This window comes from Triticum urartu, chromosome 2A (genome assembly GCF_056163025.1).
Source record: "Triticum urartu cultivar PI428250 chromosome 2A, HENAU_Tu73, whole genome shotgun sequence".
Lineage (NCBI taxonomy): Eukaryota > Viridiplantae > Streptophyta > Magnoliopsida > Poales > Poaceae > Triticum > Triticum urartu.
Genome location: NC_141874.1, coordinates 192011331 through 192031053, shown reverse-complemented (window position 1 = coordinate 192031053; position 19723 = coordinate 192011331). Strand labels below are relative to the sequence as shown.

Sequence of the window (19723 nt, the reverse complement as noted above, 5' to 3'; positions counted from 1 at the left end):
AAGCGTATTATGACATGAGAAGAAAGCGCATTGTGACAGTGAACTCACGGAGTCAATCCGTACTTTATTATTAGGGATAGATTATTAGGGAAAGACTAGCAAAAGGGCCTGTGCGTTGCAACGGGGACAAAATATCACACATGGTTCAAGATTTTAGCAATCCAATCACCGACTTGCATGTGTCTAGTTCATTCAAGCACCGGCTCTTCTGCCATGACCTCTAAGCTCATCCTCGCTTTACTGTGAAGTTGAGAGAGTATCCATATCAACACATATGCCAGATTATTGCTATACCTCACCCTTAGTCTTTTTAATTTTGATTGTCAATTTGGGGACATATATAAATTGATGGGATCATATGTAAATTTGTGAAGTGGTACTTTTTTTGGAGTAGATGATACTTCTAATTAATAAAGAATTTTTTTTATGGTATCGAAAGCTGGCCAATGACCCAATAAAAAGAATAGTAAAATGGATATGGCTGAATCATCTTCTAAAAAAAGGGATGTGGCTGAATCATAGGTAGCCCGTGGCAGTGAAATAAAAGGTCGCTTTTCCTTAAAAGATGAAATAAAAACATTCTTTCTAAAAAGGGGAGCTTGTAATGCACCCAAGCAAGGAGAGGCCGAGCTCTTCCCCGGGATGCCATCTCCGCCGCCTTCCTCTCGGCTGCAGCCGGCGAGCCCAACTGTCCGCTATAACCTCGTGTCGCCGCCCTTCTCTATGCCTTCTCCCTTCCTTTCCTTCCTCTCCATCGTCCCCTTCTTCTCCCGCCTCTCTCCTCCCTCATCTCTCTCTCCTCCCTGTTGTTCCTTCTCCCTACTGCTCCTGTACAATGAAGCGATTTGATGGGTAAATAAGCGTGTCAATCGATTGGAGAATAATTTTATTTAATCAGTGATTGATGTAAAAAATCCTATTCGGTGAGTGCTCTCCCGTGTCCAGCCCGCTCGGGTGCCCATTGCATTTGCATCTGGTTGTAGACAACGATTCCACGAGCCCTCTCGCGTGGACGACGAGTGTCGTCTGACCCCCACACGCATCGTTGTCTGTCCTCTGATATTATCTTTCTTCTTAGCTGCCCTCATCCTCGTCTCTTCCCCATGCCTTTTCTCCCCAACTCTTGAATCTCTCTTCCTTCTCTCCCCTTTTCTCTGTCCAGGGGGAAATACCACCGTGCGCAGCACTCCCAATCCCCCCTCAACGATCGCCACTGCTTCAAGGCCTTCCCCTAGGCTCTCATTCCAGATCGGATCGGATCGAAGCCACCACCGAGCCTCCCGAGCGCCTCCTTTCTCCTTCTTCCTCCACCATATTTCTTTTTTAAATCACATGAACTTTTTTAAAGAGCATGAATTTCTTTAATTACAAAATATTAGTAATCATGTAAACACTTCTTAGAATTACATGAACAAACTTTTCTTGAGAAAAAGGTGAACAAATGTCAATTGGTGTGAGCATTATTTTGATACTAGTTAATTCCCCGCGCATTGCTGCGGGACATTTTCTCCAATATACCTATTGGAGAAATGCACATAGAGCAGAAAAATGTAAATAATAATAATAATAATAAACAATTGTATGGGCCACCATATTTATGTTCGACACCTAAATTTCTAGTATGTTTATCTTAAAGAGCACATTCTTCAAATAAAAGTTGTCTGAGATTAGGACCTATTAGTATGTAGTAATATGATTGTTCCAATAATCATTAGAAAAGGTTGAACACAACATGATGAAAACTTGTCTAGACGGCCATTTTGAAAATTGAAGCAAATATGTGCAATATGCTAAAAAAGATGGGGCTGAGATAATAATGCATACAAATTGAAATTTTGACTGACCTTGAAGGCCAATAGTTGTGAATAGATTGCATTATGCAAGCAAGTGAAAACCGTTACTCATCATCCGGTCATATTTGTCCATGTGTAATTATCCCGAACCATGGAAAATATAATTTATGGGGCAACTGACTTGAAGGAAATACAGAGCACGATAAAAGAAATCAATGTCAGGAAAGATCAAATGCAAAAGAACATCTATAGGGCAATAACCTGCACATAGTGACGTGCCCACTCTAATCTAACTACACGGATACAACTGAAATGAAATCGACGGATAGGTTAAGCAGAGTCCAAAAGTAATAGAGGAAATCACTATGACAAAAAGAAAGATTGCTGTCTGCAATACCTTGTGATGACAGTGCCAATCAGAGCAAGGATATCCTTCAGCAAGTTTTCAGTGCAAAATTCATTCAAGGGATCCTGATATGCCAGTACATCGCATGATGCCGCCGTCCGGTTAACATGCAGATCAACCACATAGTTGGAGATCTGTGCAACAATTTCGGTGACGGTGAGACACAAAAACAAATATTTAATTGAACATGACGTTGCCGAGATAAAGATACCCCTGAAGAGTGAAGGTCCATCGGGCATGGCCACATCCCCATTGAACGCTCCGCTCTCCTCCAAGCATTCGTTGCTAACCTCCATCCCATGGTGGAGAACCTGGCAGCTGGCCGGTGTCTCCATTTGCTCCTTCTTCCCTGGCCGAAAAGGAAGCCTGCACCATGTCAGATCCCACATGATACAACTGGAACCATCCTCCACTATTTCCCCAACGCCGCCGGAGCTAGGTTCGCCGGAACATAGAGAGAGAGGAGTGGAGACCAAACAGTAAGCAGCACCGCCGCTGCCATCTCGACGATGCTACAGGGACCAGACCAATTCCCACCGGCAACAAAAACACAGCGAGATAGCACACAGAGCCATCGGAAGCGTCCCGGACCGGCGGTGGTGCCGCAGGAGCGAACCACACAATGAGATCACCTCCTAGCCGCCGCATCCATTTAGCTAAGGGAAAAGATATGGGTCATTTTTATTTAAGAGAGAATGATCGAAACGGAAGCACCACATGGAGAAAAGATTAGACGGCTGGGCTTCTTTTGTTTTAAATGAATGCGACGATTGGCCTTCGGTGTGCAGTTTAAGACTGGAAAGGGAGGATGAAAGCATGTCTATATGTTAATAGAACCAAATGAAATACTATAAAATAATTGCTAAAGCCCGTTTACATACGCCGGTCAGCACGCAATCTGGTAACTGAATGCTTACATGGCCATTGTGGACGCTGCTCAACCTGTGGCCGGTCCCCCCTTGTAAGCCGGTAACGGAACGTTGATATGGCTAGGCTGATGATGTGGATAGCTTGCATGTTAAGAGAAATAAAATAGTGGGGATGAACTATTTAGATATTATAGATTATAGATATGAACACTATTCTTAAAACTACATAAACATTCTAAAATTCATGAACGATTTTTAATAATTACTCCCTCCGTTCCAAAATAGATGACCCAACTTTATACTAAATTTGTACCAAAGTTAGTACAAAGTTGACTCATCTATTTTGGAACGGAGGAAATACATGGCATTTTTTTAAAGGCACGACCACATAAAATTAGAACATGCGTAAATTGGATTTTAGATGTGTGGCAAGCGATCAGATTACACGTCTGCACGTCTAATTTTTTTTCTTGCTATAGTGAACGGGAGGAGAGCTATTCTTAATGATTTACTCTAGTTGTGCCCTGAGCCTGTGCAATTTTCTCGTTCGTGACTACGTGGCTCAGTAAGGAAAAAAAGGGCACTATGTGGAGTGCTACACGAAGGATATTTTGCTTTGACTGGTCAAAGTACCCATCGCCAAGCGAAGCAAACCGTACAACGCCGGAGCATTGCGCGACTGCCAGCGTCCTCACCGCGCACGATAGTTGGGCTGTGCCAGCTCATGGGCTTAGTTCGCTAGGCCTATTCTGGGTATAGAAGGAAACTGAAACTGTGACAACGAAACTGGACAGACGAAATTTAATATCACCTCACGTACATGTTTTAAATTTAAACTAAAAACATAAATTCATGAAAAGAAGCGTTTTATAACGGTGAATCCGACAAAATCAATTCATGCTTTATTATTAGGGAAGGGAAAGATGATGGTAAGAATTTTTAATACTACTGAAGTTCTACGTAATACCCTCCCTTCGCCCCAAAGGTGACCAAATGGGCCGGTCCTGGCATGCTGGCCTGATAGCCCGCGTGCCCGCCGCCCAGCACATTTATAATCGGGCCATGCCGGCACGTGGCCCAAATATCTGCACGAGCGCTGGCACGGCACGCCCTGTTTACTTTTTTCTTTAGATTCTTTTGTATATTAGCCCCCAAAACAGCCTAAACAGGCCCAAAATCAAGGAGACTGGTGGGCTAAATGTGTCGGTGGGCCGGCCTGTTTCCTTGTTGTACCATGCCTGGCCCAGAGAGCGCGGGAGTGCCGGCTCGGCACAGCCCGTGTATTAGGCGTGCCTGGGTGGGCCGTGCCGTGCCTGGCCCGTTTTGTCCGGGCCGGGCCGGCCCATCTGGCCAGGTCTGCTTCGCCCTATCCTTTCCATCCACACACACCCTTGCGACCTTCTCTTCCTGCCTCTGTGTCTTCCTCTGCTTCCTCTTCTCCTCCCAATCCAATCCTTGTAGAATCTTCCACCGGCGCCCGGGTAAGATGAACGGCCTCCTCGTGTCCCCGTTCACAAGGCCGCCCCTGCTCCGCCCCTTCCCGAGCCCGGCCACCCGTCTCCTACCCGCCAGAACCCTAGTTCTTCGCCCGCTCCGCCTCCCCCGTGGCGTCTGTGCGTCCCCTCCTCCCCCGCGCGCCGCCGCCGCCGCTGCGTCTGCAGTGGGCGGCCTTCTGGCGCCGCTCGAGGTTGGCCTGCGCAGCATCAACCTCGCGCCGCTGCGCCCGCCGGTTGCGGCGGCCATGTCGGCGGCCGTGCGCTGGCTGGGGGTCTACCGGGAGGTTCTGCTTGTCGGGGTGCTCTTCTCCTGGTTTCCCAACATCCCCTGGGACCGCCAGCCCTTCTCCGCTCTGCGAGACCTCTGCGACCCTTTTCTCGCCCTCTGCCGCGAGGTCGTGCCGCCCGTCTTCGGCCGCAAGCTCGATCTCAGCCCGCTCGTCGCCTTCATGGCGATAGACATCCTCATCATGATCCTTCGCCCACAGCCACGCATGTGATGGTACGTACGTCTTCTTATTTCCCGCTCACTATGATGACAATTGTGTTGTAGAGGTATAACTTGAGTGAAGCTCCAGGTTTAGATAGCGGGTTGGATTAAGTATCCTGTGATATTAATTATTTTGCATGTTGATTCTTGGTGATGTGTGCTATCATGTAATAAGAACAGAGCTTCATCTTGTAAAGGTGCATAATTAATGTCAAATTCAGGGAACAATCGTCCATAGTAATTGAAACTATCAATCGGAATGTGTTGAAGAGTCGCACACTTGCAGTCCTGTCACTCACCATTCGTCACTTTGATTTGTAAAGCATCATAGTATGTGTCGATTAGAACCCTTTAAATATGATTTAGCATCATTCTAGTATGATCCGAACTTCCAAAGTACTCCCCACTTTTGCCAAGAGGTCCTGGATTCGACGCGGTCTCTCTGCATTGCACTGTACAGGGGTAAGGCTTGCCTTGTATAATCCTTCCCCAGACCCCACCTGGTGTGGGAGCTTCTAGCACTGGGTCTGTCCTAGTATGATCCAAACTTCCAAAGTATAGTTAATACTAGAAGCATACATGTACCTTGCCGCGCCGTTTTCTTTAACCATTACAGTGATGACACTACCAATCAGACAAAAAATCTTTGAACTGGACATAAATAAAAGGCTGCATGAAGCCAATTCCAAATTCCAAATGACAGTGCAGTGAAAAATAAAGTCCGATCTGTTTATCTAAAGTATCCTTATTGATTTCAATCCTTGAAACACCATCCTGATCTGTTGCCTTTTTCGTATTAGTGGATTACAGTGGAGTTCTTCTCCATGTTCTATTTGCAAATTTGTGTCTTCCAGGAGTCTTGCTAAACCATGAACTCTAGTTTGCCATGAACCCGAATACTTTGAAATGTACAATTAAGTGTTGTTGAAAGTGAAGAAGGAAATGCAGAGTTTAGAGTAATACAATATATATTTATTCAGCTACTACATGCAAATCCCATAGATCACAAATAGGAGCATTTTGTCCTACAACCAAAGTTCAGCATCATAAATACTGAAAGCTGAAACCTGCACAAAACACATTTAGTAATAATACCACAAGTTACCGACTGAAGCTGCAAGTTGGGCTGCAATATTCACTATAAATAGCTTATTTGTACAAGGACTCTGGGACTTCTTTTCCAATTCTCAGTAGCAAGCAATGCTACAATCTAGTCAAAACTTAGGTAGTTGAACTGTAACAGGGGACAAAATAAAATTTCATCTCCTCAACCTTGAGCTAATATTTCTGCAACACATTTTTTTTCTAGAATTCAGTACAGTAGTTGCAATGACTAAAACAAGCATCGTTTCAGTTTCAGTTTTTCTCCAAACTGATACCAAGAAAAGTAAAGCAAATATCTACTCTCTGGGAATATATATTAGAATATATAACATGAAGAAAAATTGATCTTATGCCTTTGAGTATTATTTCATAGTGACATCTTATCAAGATATGCTAATATGTTTGGACCTTCATTAATACATCTCCAAGAAATTAAAGCTGGATGCGAAGTTGCAAACCTCTTTCCAGGTCAAGTGGAGGGAATGACGGGCAGAGGAAGCATTATTGACTTGTTGTAATATGCTGTTGCCAATTCCTGCAAGCAATACCAATCTTAAGTAGATAGATTGTTCTTATTCAACTATATAAACGGCAAAATTTACAGATACTCTTGCAATCGACCCAGACCAATGCCTTGGTAAAGTGTAAAATAGTCGGTTCTCACTAAATGATGAGTCACCTTGACAGTTGATGTCCTAAATAGAAGTTACTTCTGAGAGCACCGTCAATTAGCAACATAACATATGTTCTAGAATGTCAATCCATCCTTTATATAATCTTGAGAGGTGTTATTTTATTAGAACAACTTTATTTCAAAATACTCCCTCCGTCCATAATATAAGAGCGTTTTTGACACTACACTAGTGTCAAAACCACTCTTATATTATGGGACGGAGGGAGTAGTTGTTAACATCCCGCAAAAGAAGTACTCCCTCTGTCCCTAATAAAAACTGTTGTTGTCCCGTAAGTATCTGTTCAATTTGACCAGCAAAAACGTCTTATATTTAGGGATAGAGGTAGGAGTTGTTAAAAGTTTCTTCTACAACAAGTAAATTCTCAGCAGAAGGCTCTTTTCTCTATTCCAAACAGTGGAATATACTGGAACATGTGTAACACGATTTTTTTTGATACAAGTCTCTTTTACTGAGTGTAGCCCAGCTCAAAGGCAAAAAATCTGATCATCTACTTACTTAACGATGTCACTCATGCTTATGACCTTCCTGCACGAAATTAATTACTCCAATTACCTGATTCCAAAATCTGCAGTAGCTGAAGAAAACCTGCGCATCTTCATAAAAGAGATCCTGTTGGTTCTTGGTTCCCTATTGTTGCTTGCTGCTCCTATCACCTCACTCTAGATCTAACCTGAAGCTATCCATTGAAGATTGTAATTATACATGTCCAAAGTAGAAAAGGTTGAAATGTAACAACAAACTATCGTGTCGCATAAAGAACACAAATTTCCAGTTCTTGGCTTTCATAATGTGACAGCCACAAACATTGAACCCAATGCTCCAAAGAAGTATTGCAAAAAATTAGTACAAAAGGAGACCATTATTAATCCCTTCTCTATACATAGTTGTCACTATTTTTCCAGTTCATGGCTTCTTGCCACTACAATACTATTCGAAGAGCAGCAGTAAACAGTATATAATACTCCCTCCGTTCCAAAATAGATGACCCAACTTTGTATTAAAGTTAGTACAAAGTTGAGTCATCTATTTTGGAACGGAGGGAGTACAACTCGAAGAGCAGCAGTGAACAATAGGCAGTACAACTCAAAGAGCAGGAGGGGGAAAGTCCATGGTGGCGGAGATGGTTAAGGAGTCATTACCTAGATTTTGCAATGCCACCGTCAGTGACACTGAGGTCAGGCATCGGTGCATGGCGACGTAGGTGCAGGAGCTTGAGTGTTGAGTCCGAGCCGCCGAGGCAGCCGAGAAAAAACCCTTGCCACGCATGCTCTTTAGAATGAAAATACTATGGCAAGATAAATATGGATGAAATCTACTACTTCCGGACACAAAAATTATATGAAGATTAACTCCTTCGGCAGCATCTAGAAATTCCATGTGCTCATCACAAATCCATAGCTTGTCCGACCAAATAAGTACATGCCTCCAAATAGCCCATGAGTTTGCTTGGAATTAAGATATACTTTTCTGAAATTAGCGTGGGAGAAAACAATAGAACCAGCCAGAGAGATTGGAAAAAGAGAGAGCCGAGTAGGTGGGGTGAGGGGAGGGGATGTTGACCATGGTGGGCTTGAGGAAGGCCGCCGAGCTTGCAAGTGGCGGACATCCTTGTCTAGTGCCACCACAGCATGTCCTGTCTGCGGCGCGGTGCACGGTGACGGCCTTGGTGGAGCCGCGGAGGAGATGCGCGGTGGCGGCCGGAGCTGGGTGGGCGGCGAGCGGTAGGCGGACGGAACCCTAGCAGCGGGAGAAGAGATATATTGGGAGGGTGGCTCGCGAGCTCAACAGCGTGCAAAGTCAACATAGCTGATCTGAACAAACCGACTATTGGGTGGCCAGACGTCGGTTGCGACTTGCGAGCATGATCTTTCCCTGACAAACATGGTGCACTTTCAAAAAAAGAAACGTTCGCTCCCAGGGCACCAATTCCTGGGAGCTTAGAAACTGTACTGCTGTTGCATTGCAGACTAACATAGCTGAATATCGAAGGTTAATTAAGAATTAAAGATTGCTGAAGCTAAACATGAATTGAATTGAGAATAATGTGCATGATGCTTTTGTCCATTTATTGTGGATTGAAGGGGGGTTGTGTCTTGCCATGTCTCTTTTTTATTCTAATACCATCGTTCATCTGAAATGGGGTATTCCTCGGGCAGGTCATGCAAAAGTCCAGGGTAGAAATATCAAGCTCAAATTCAAGCCCGAGCCTGGCCCGACAGAAAAGCCTGAGGCCTGAGGCCCGAGGTCTGGCCTGTAAGCCCGATAACAAACAGATTTATCACATTTTAGCTATAGATATTCTCCATTTTGCAATTTAAAATAACATACACCTGCATATCTACTGTTCGAGACACAAATACGATTCAGTGCTCAACACATCAAGGATGCACTTACATTACACATCAAGCACACGCACAAATCACCCAGCAAGCACACGCAAGAACCACACGCACACATCACGGATCAGGTATGGATCAACCTCACGCACATCTAATGGCAAGCGCTTATCAAGCACGCAGCTTCGATCAGTATTTATGGCCGCAGCTCGTGCTTTTGCCCACGCCCCGTTGCTGAAGAGGTGGGGAGGCGCTGGATGGCGAGGGGCATGCCTCTAGACACGAAAAGAGGGAGATGTCCTGGGAGCCGCCGCGCTGGAGAAGGGCCACGGCCTGGACGTTGCCTTGCAGCGCCCGAGACGGGCGAATGCCTGGATGACGCCTCACCGCCAGAGATGGGCTACGACTCCCTGTATGCCACGCTCCGCCATGTTGGAGATGACGATGGCTTGGACGCTGCTAGCAGCGCCGGAGTCGGGCGACTCCTTGGACACTGCCTCGCCTCGTCGGAGATGGGCGGCCTTGGTGCTGCAACACTCTGTGCGGTTGCCTGATTGGTAGGCTAGGGTTACGGGAATGGGAAAAGAGATGTGATAGCCTATTTATTATCTGGGGTATTTCAGGCCTGGTTGGGTTAATTTCGGGCTCAAAATCAAAGCCTGATCCCTGCCTGTTCTTTTCGGGCTGGGCCGCCCTTGCCCAGATTTAGGTTCATCCATTATTTGGTACCCCTAAAAAAATCCATTATTTGGTACCTGTAATAAATGCAATTGTTAGTTATGTCGGATCCCATCCTGGCTTGTCAATGCTGGATTCTGTAATCAACAAACTTGTATGTGTGCAAGCTTGTTATAAGAACTAGATGATGCCTTGTGCGTTGCCGCAGGAACCGTGTTAAAACAAACACATAAGCATGTGCTTAAAAACAATTAAAACTAGTGGAAAAACAATTTTATGATTGTTCTAGGTTTTTACATTCTCAAAGATAAAAACCATGAAGTATGTGACAATGACATATAACAAGAGAAGAATCTTTTAAATTGAACATAACTCGATGCCATCTTTTAAGAAAAGTGTGAAGCATGAGCTATATCTTTTTCCTCCAAATGTCAAACACACTGTCCATGACCACACAGTAATTAACGACTTTTTCTAATTTGTGACAGACATGCATGACTTGACTTGCTCGGAAAAAGACATGCATGACTTGATGAGGTGGCATTGTTTGCATGGATAGATTAATGTAAAAAAGGACCTTATGAGTAAATGCATGACATGTGACACAATTTTCATTAGACGGGTGTCAATAATTGAGTTGACATGGAAGCACGGATGCGCAGAGAAATCTAGTAGTGGGGGCTAGCTGATATAGAAGACAACATTAGGTTTGAAATATAGTGGAATATTCACAGGAGCAGCATCATTTGTGATTTCATTCATTGAATTACCAATTTCAGTTTTTTTTGAAAGTACATTGCTCTTGGTATTTGTTTTTTCCTTGAGGAATCATATTCGATTTTTTTTGGCCTCTTTGCATAGCTGGTTTAGGCGAATGAAGGGCACATTTCATGTTTGACCACGAGTCTGAACATTCCATCAGTTCTTATATGGATTGTGTTTTAGAATCTTTGTAGTGCATGTTGTTACACGTGTTTGCTTGTTTATTACTCAACAATGTATGTAAAAATATCGTCACCAGCCACATGAAATTCTTAGGTTTGTTGTTAATAACACTTCCATATCATACAAATTCTCTTATTAATACTAATATCACACCTAGTTACAGTCTATCTCATGGGAATGAACAGTTTTAGTTTTGCCTTGAAGGCTGTAGAAAGTCAATAACATTCCAATTGCCATGCTGTTTAGTTTATATATGCTTCTGTTGCGCGTTGGTCAAATTGCATTGGTAAGAATATTTTCCTGTGTTTTTGCACATATTTATTCCCCTGAGAATAATAACTTGCTCAAACACTATTTGAATTTGCACATTCATATCCCAAGGACGACATAGGTGGTCAAATTGTAAACAAAATGAGTTGGAATGAAGGTGGGGTGTCCACATTGACAGGTTGATGTAATTGTGGCTGCACAAAAACGATAAATAAGTTTTTTTTTTGGTTTAGTATCTGCCTAATAATTTATGTACTAAACAAAATATAGAGAAGATATATTTCGTTCGCCCCATGTATTGTTACCGAGTTGCAAAAGTATCATGTTTCTTTGTCAGCTATTATTGCCGTCCCACTTTGGTTGAGCATGTATTTTATTTTGTTAAAATAAATTCTTGTTATCATCTGTCCTTATAATGCATATGATGTTGCAGGAATTGAAGGATAGTCGTTGGTATGTTAAGATCCACTATGGTTTTGTCGTTGCTGGATATTACAAGATAAGAAGTGGTGGTTGAATGATCTTTAGCAAGGGTAGCAGAATTTGAGTGATTTTGAGACGTTTTGTAGACAAGTGTAGCTTCCTTGATAAAACTTCTGCCAAGTAGATATGTGCTAGCTACAGTCTTTGTGATTCTGCTCTGTTCCCAGACGGATTTGTCTATGATATGGCAACACGGATCTGCATGTAGTGAGCGATTCAGAGAACTGAATCGAAAGCTGAGCCATTCCTGAACGGTTTGCGAGAGAATCCCAAACTAGCTTAGGCAGGCTCATTAATGTGCATGGTCTCTAACTTTTGTCTTCTTTTCCTTCCACCATGAGGATCTTATCTCCTTTTCTGACTTGGCTAATGTGTTTACCTCCAGAGCCACTTGTTCTGGTTGAGTGTTGAGATACTCATTGTCATTTGGTACACCTATTCTATCATTAGTGAACGGCTGCATTGATTTTCTATGCATATTATGTTAGCCATTGCTCTTCTGGGGCTCTATCTTTTCATTGAAAATAAATTCTGGATTGTAAGACCTGGTAGCTTGGAAATTACTCCCTATGTTATGAATATAAGATGTTCAGGATATTTCAATATGATCTACTCCCAGAGATTAGCCATTGCTCTTTTGGGGCTCTCCAATACTGGATCTTTTCATCGAAAATAAATTCTGGATTGTAAGACCTGGTAGCTTGGGAATTACTCCCTATTTTCATGAATATAAGATGTTTACAGTAGGATATTTCAATATGATCTACTCCCTCTGTTTCTAAATATAAATCTTTTTAGATATTTCAATATGGACTACATACAGATGTATATAGGTATTCTAGAGTGTAGATTCACCCATTTTGCTCTGTATGTAGTCCATATTGGAATCTCTAAAAAGACTTATTTATGAATGGAGGGAGTATATATCAATATGATCAACATACAGTCTGAAATGAGGGAACTAAAACGTGCCTATCCGATTTTACTCATTTTGCTTGTGACCAAGGAGTAGTAAAAAATGTGAACATCTTATATTTGTCAACGGAGGAATTAGTTAGTAAAGTCCCATTTCCCTCATATGTTCGAACATAAAATGCATGTCCAACGGGCTCCCACAAAAGCTGAGCCAAATATCCAGACTCCTCCAAAGAAAACCCATATGTGGAGTACAAATGGAATTGTTCAAGCATGTTCATCACAATGGCTCGACATCTCGAGCGTAGACTCAACAAAATCTGTCTTTCACACTCACTCTCTCTCTGCTAGAACATAGAGCGTTGAAATTACGTGAAAGACGATGACTGCTTGTGGATATAGCCCGAGCAGCCTCTCGCTCTCGCTCTCGTGACGCCGCACCTCCCACTCGACATAGCCATCGTCCCCGCAGATCTCGCCTTGCCGGCGCCGCGGCATGCCTCCACGCCGGTGAGGGATGCGGGCGCCGACCGCACCAACGCCTCCTCCACGCCAACAACTGCCCCCCGCCATCTACGAAAACTTCTCAGAGATTCTGAGGCTAATCTCTCCAGTCCCGCAAGCGGTGCTCATGGCGACCAGGGCCCGGGGGTGGACGGAGCGCGCGATCAGGATCCGGGACACCACCTTTGAGTGGATCCGGTGCGTGCAGGAATGGAAGGCAGTGGATCGGGCGGCGGCGGCGGCGACCGATCTGGAGGCAAGATCCACGACTGTGAGGGTCGCGGAGATTTGCCAGAGGAAAGCGGACTTGGAGGAGAGGAAGCTGGCGCGATGCATCTTCGAGGAGGCCACGCTGGAGGAGAGGGCAAGGATGCCCCCATTTCCGCACTCTCTGCCGGCCGAGCTAGTGGTATGGGCAAGGGCAGAGGCAAAATCGGACGAGCCGCGGCGGGCGCTTCGCTGGGAATGCATCCTGGACGTGCTGCCGCTGAGCGCATAAGGGTGGTTGCGGTTACTGCAGCGGAAGGATTGCCGTCCCGCCGCGGCGTGCTAGAGCCACCTTGGTTTGGTGACCGCGGCGAGGTTCCGCCAGGTGCCCGTCCGAGGCCGCACAAGGGGATTTGTGTCCCCAGGGGCCGAGTGTGTGCTGCGTTTTACCAGTCATTCGAACAAGAGATTGTTGGGCAGAGTTTATGCTCTGAGGTACAGGATTTCTCACCGGCGACGAGGCCCGCCCTGCCAGAGTTGGGGGATTTTTCCCCCGTGGTGCGAGTGGGGTCGCCCGTGCTGACTGACGGGGGCCCTGCTGCCACGTCGCTTCCACCAATCAAGTGCAGGAGGGTGAAGGCGCCTCTGGTGAATACGCCTCCTGCCCACGATGACGCGGACGAGGTTATATCTAGGGTTTTTGGAGAGCTTTGGTCCATTCCCTCTCCTCACTACCGCTAACCCCGTCCTCGCCCACAAGCCAAATCGCTTCTACCTTAGGATGGCTCCGGAAGGATCTAGTTCAATCCGGATGTTTCTCCCTGTCTGATCTATTCCCAGTCAAGAATCTCCGGCCCTTTGATCCTCCTTCGATAAAACTCAAGATCGTCAGGGAGGGAATCAGGGGCGGATCCAAATCCTTTGCTCAGGTGGTGGCCATGGCTGACAAGACCGCGCCGACTAGGGCGCAGAAACAGCGCGCTCCGGCCTCGCAGAAGAACTCGCTGCGTCACCAAGGTGCAGGTGGGGTGCGGCCCAATCCCGTCGCCGCCCCTGCCAAAGGCGTTACCCCTCTCCAGGCTCAGCAAATCGTGGCAGCGCCTCTGCCTCCGGCTCCACCTGCCCCATCTGTGCAGGTCCTCGATGAGCGCTACAAGGATATGGTATGTTTTACTTGTGGAGGGCCTGGCCATTATGTTGGTAATTGCATCCAGAAGAAAATCTGTTTCATCTGTGGGTTGGAGGGTCACAATGTAAACAACTGTGCGGCTTGGGCGCAACCTCATCTAGTTGCCACTTTCTTTGGGAGCTCTGCCCTGTGATTAGGGTTCTATCACACTGATGCTCCTGTGGGACGTGAAGCAAATTGGCTTAACTTCAGAAACTGTGGAGAGGTTTGGGTCATGAAAGGAGAGATTAGCAAGTCAGATCTGATTAAGAACTTGTCAGGAATTTTCTGTAAAAACAAACAGTGGACATGGCAAGTCAGGCCTCTGTCAGATAAGAAGTTATTGGTCAGATTCCCACCCTAGAAAGATGTAGAAGAGTTGATTGAGTTTTCAGCTTTTGATTTGCCTATCGATGGAGTGTCTGTGACAGTTGAGAAGTGAACCGGTGCGATTGATCCTTTCAGCGAATTAACTGAAGCATGGGTGGTCATTGATGGGCTCTCGTCCAAGTGGTGTACATGGAAAGTGCTGTCAAAGATTGCTTCCTGCTTTGGAATTCTTGTGGATGTTGACTGGAATGGTCTAATGAAGAGTTTTTATGAAAAAGTGAGGATCAAGATTGCTTGCAGGAACCCAACGAAAATCCCCTTTGAGAGAATCATGGAAATGAGAAAAAAGCTGTATATCCTGTCATTTACAATGGAAGGCTTTGAGCAGATAGGTGTTGATGATCCTAATGATGACAATGGCCCTACTGACATATCTGTGGATGATGATAATAAGGAGTTTGAAGATGAGGAGATTGACAAGGATATCTTGGATGATGGAGAAGAACCTATAGACGATCTGGACCTGGCCAACAGGGCCACCAACTCGAAGAAATCCTTAGCTGGAAAACAAACAAACAAAGATGATGGCATTACCTTCCATCCTGCTGCTCTGATTGAGGCATGTTACTCTCCTGTGAGAGTGGCCAAAGAGACTGAAGGGAAATCAAAAACACAAGATGTATGCTCTTCAATGCCCTTCTCTGAAGCTGTCAAGATCTTGAGTACACCTAGCAATGAGCTTTGTGGCGTCACCACTACCGCTGCTACATCTGGGGGGCCTACTAGTACCACTTCCCCAATGTCCATTCAAAAAACCTACTGCTCTGATCTGTTAAAGGAACCGGAGGACTCTGAATCTAATACTGCAAGTGAGGCTGCTGATTCAGGAGAGGAGTTGGGTACTTTTGATGCCTCTGTAGTCAGTGGTTTGAAGATGATGGGTTTAGTGGAAAACATGGCTCTTCTCAATGAGCAACCTGCTTCCAAGAATAAGTGGGGGCCAGTTATTGCTCCAAGACCAAGCACCAGGGCCCATAACATGTAAAGTATCATGGAGAAAGCTGTTGCTTACAAAATGAAGAAGAACCTGGAAGTCCCCACCACTTTCAAAAGTAAGTCCTTTACTACTGATGTCTTCATCTAATTTAGAGGCTTATGCTTCTGCAGTTAACATTAAAATTGGTAATGATGACAAGGAGAAAAAACAGATCATTAATGATATCATTAGAGATGAAACTGAAAAATGCCTATTGTTTGCTTCCCAAAATCCTGAGATATCTTTACCTTACAATTTAGATACTGAAGTTTATGAGGATAATGGAGTTTGTACTCCAGATAATGGCATTCTTGGCACCAACACGCCAGGGGGCACTGCTGGTGCTGTAGGTGGCTCTGGGAATGTAGTGAGAGGTGGACTTTTTAGTCTGACACACCCCTTTAAAATCCCATGATTGGAATTTTCTAAAATATTAGAGGGTTAGGACAAAAAGGAAAACTTCAGTGCATGTATGATCTGGTGAATAAGTATAAGCCTGATTTTTTAGGTTTTCAAGAAATTAAAAGAGAAACATTATCTGATTCCTTTCTTAACACATTAGCTGGGTCTACTACCTATGAGTGGCATACGCTCCCTGCAGTGGGCTCTACTGGTGGTGTCCTTGTGGGGTACTAAAACTAATTGTTTTGAGGTCCTTGATGTAAGTCTCAAGAAATATTGCATTATCATCTCTTTGAAAAACAAGATTGATGGTTTTTGCTGGCACCTGATTGTAGTATATGGTACAACTTATGTTGTAGATGAAGTCGACTTCATTGCTGAACTACATAAGAGTATGGAAGGCTTGTGCTATCCTGTCTTGTTTGGGGGGGGGACTTTAACCTGATTACGGAGGCTAAGGAAAAACTTCTGGCAACATTAATAACTCTTGGGCTTTTTTGTTTAACGATTGGATTAACAAATGGGGTTAATGGAGTACAAGCTGTCAAACATGGTTTTTACCTGGAGTAATAACCAAAATAACCCCATTTTTGCCACTACTGACAAAGTTTTCTCTGCTACTAGCTGGGACAGTCACTTCCCTCTCACAACCTTGTGTGCCCTACCTAGGATGGGGAGTGATCAAGCTTCCATTTTGCTTGATTATGGGGTGGGCGTGCCCAACTAGACCTTTTAAATTTGAAAAATGTGTTGGGGAACGTAGCAGAAATTCAAAATTTTCCTACGTATCACCAAGATCTATCTATGGAGAAACCAGCAACGAGGGGAAAGAGAGTGCATCTACATACCCTTGTAGATCGCTAAGCGGAAGCGTTCAAGTGAACGGGGTTGATGAAGTCGTACTCGTCGTGATTCAAATCACCGATGATCAAGTGCCGAACGGACGGCACCTCCGCGTTCAACACACGTACAGCCCGGTGACGTCTCCCATGCCTTGATCCAGCAAGGAGAGAGGGAGAGGTTGATGGAGATCCAGCAGCACGACGGCATGGTGGAAGTAGCGGGATTCCAACAGGGCTTCGTTAAGCGCTGCGGGAGGAGGAAGATGTGTCACGGGAGGGAGAGGGAGGCGCCAGGCCTTAGATTGGTTTGCTCCTCCTTTTTCCCCACTATATATAGGGCCAAGGGAGAGGGGGAGGCGCAGCCCTTTCCCCTTCCTCCAAGGAAGGGTGCGGCCAAGGGTGGGGAGGAGTCCATCCTCCCCAAGGCACCTCGGAGGTGCCTTCCCCTTTTAGGACTCTCCCCTTTTCCCATCTCTTGGCGCATGGGCCTCTTGGGGCTGGTGCCCTTGGCCCATATAGGCCAAGGCACACCCCCTACAGCCCATGTGGCCCCCCGGGGTAGGTGGCCCCACCCGGTGGACCCCCGGGACCCTTCCGGCGGTCCCGGTACAATACCGATGACCCCGAAACTTGTCCCGATGGCCGAAATAGCACTTCCTATATATAATTCTTTACCTCCGGACCATTCCGGAACTCCTCGTGACGTCCGGGATCTCATCCGGGAATCCGAACAACTTTCGGGTTACCGCATACTAATATCTCTATAACCCTAGCGTCACCGAACCTTAAGTGTGTAGACCCTACGGGTTCGGGAGACATGCAGACATGACCGAGACGTTCTCCGGTCAATAACCAACAGCGGGATCTGGATACCCATGATGGCTCCCACATGTTCCACGATGATCTCATCGGATGAACCACGATGTCAAGGACTTAATCAATCCCGTATACAATTCCCTTTGTCTATCGGTATGTTACTTGCCCGAGATTCGATCGTCGGTATCCAATACCTAGTTCAATCTCGTTACCGGCAAGTCTCTTTACTCGTTCCGTAACACATCATCCCGTGATCAACTCTTTGGTCACATTGCGCATATGATGATGTCCTACCGAGTGGGCCCAGAGATACCTCTCCGCTTACACGGAGTGACAAATCCCAGTCTCGATTCGTGCCAACCCAACAGACACTTTCAGAGATACCTGTAATGCACCTTTATAGTCACCCAGTTACGTTGTGACGTTTGATACACCCAAAGCATTCCTACGGTATCCGGGAGTTGCACAATCTCATGGTCTAAGGAAATGATACTTGACATTAGAAAAGCTATAGCATATGAACTATACGATCTAGTGCTATGCTTAGGATTGGGTCTTGTCCATCACATCATTCTCCTAATGATGTGATCCCGTTATCAATGACATCCAATGTCCATGGTCAGGAAACCGTAACCATCTATTGATCAACGAGCTAGTCAACTAGAGGCTTACTAGGGACATGGTGTTGTCTATGTATCCACACATGTATCTGAGTTTCCTATCAATACAATTATAGCATGGATAATAAACGATTATCATGAACAAGGAAATATAATAATAACCAATTTATTATTGCCTCTAGGGCATATTTCCAACAGTCTCCCACTTGCACTAGAGTCAATAATCTAGTTCACATCGCCATGTGATTAACACTCATAGGTCACATCGCCATGTGACTAACACCCAAGAGTTTACTAGAGTCAGTAGTCTAGTTCACATCACTATGTGATTAACACTCAATGAGTTTTAGGTTTGATCATGTTGCTTGTGAGAGAGGTTTTAGTCAACGGGTCCGAACCTTTCAGATCCGTGTGTGCTTTACAAATCTCTATGTCATCTCCTAGATGTAGCTACTACGCTCTATTTGGAGCTATTCCAAATAACTGTTCTACTTGGAGCTATTCTAAATTGTTGCTCCATTATATGTATCCGGTATCTCTACTCAGAGCTATCCGGATAGGTGTTAAGCTTGCATCGACGTAACTCTTTACGACGAACTCTTTTACCACCTCCATAATCGAGAAAATTCCTTAGTCCACTAGTTACCAAGGATAACTTTGACCGCTGTCTTGTGATCCATTCTTGGATCACTCTTGTACCCCTTGACTGACTCATGGCAAGGCACACTTCAGGTGCGGTACACAACATAGCATACTGTAGAGCCTATGTCTTAAGCATAGGGGACGACCTTCGTCCTTTCTCTCTATTCTGCCGTGGTCAAGCTTTAAGTCTTAACTTCATACCTTACAACTCAGGCAAGAACTCCTTCTTTGACTGATCCATCTTGAACACCTTCAAGATCATGTCAAGGTATGTGCTCATTTGAAAGTACCATTAAGCGTTTTGATCTATCCTTATAGATCTTGATGCTCAATGTTCAAGTAGCTTAATCCAGGCTTTCCATTGAAAAACACTTTCCCAATAACCCTATATGCTTTCCAGAAATTCTACATCATTTCTGATCAACAATGTGTCAACAACATATACTCATCAGAAATTCTATAGTGCTCCCACTCACTTCTTAGGAAATACAAGTTTCTCATAAACTTTATATAAACCCAAAATCTTTGATCATCTCATCAAACCATACATTCCAACTCCGAGATGCTTACTCCAGTCCTTAGAAGGATAGCTGAAGCTTTGCATACTTATTAGCATCTTTCAGGATTGACAAAACCTTTCGGTTGTATCACATACAACCTTTCCTCAAGAAAATCG

The 19723-nt window shown here is 44.8% G+C and overlaps 1 protein-coding gene across 1 annotated transcript; it reads left to right on the top strand.

Moving 5' to 3' along the window:
- Positions 1–4464: 4464 nt before the first annotated feature.
- On the top strand, positions 4465–12042 carry YLMG1-2 (YGGT family protein). Its single transcript, XM_048699954.2, has 2 exons — positions 4465–5066; positions 11516–12042. The coding sequence occupies exon 1, from the start codon at positions 4555–4557 to the stop codon at positions 5062–5064; it is 510 nt and encodes a 169-aa protein (XP_048555911.2). The 5' UTR covers positions 4465–4554; the 3' UTR covers positions 5065–5066; positions 11516–12042.
- Positions 12043–19723: the final 7681 nt, after the last annotated feature.

Excerpts from the sequence above, each read along its gene's own strand:
- YLMG1-2 (XM_048699954.2), top strand. The coding sequence starts at position 4,555 with ATGAACGGCCTCCTCGTGTCCCCGTTCACAAGGCCGCCCCTGCTCCGC.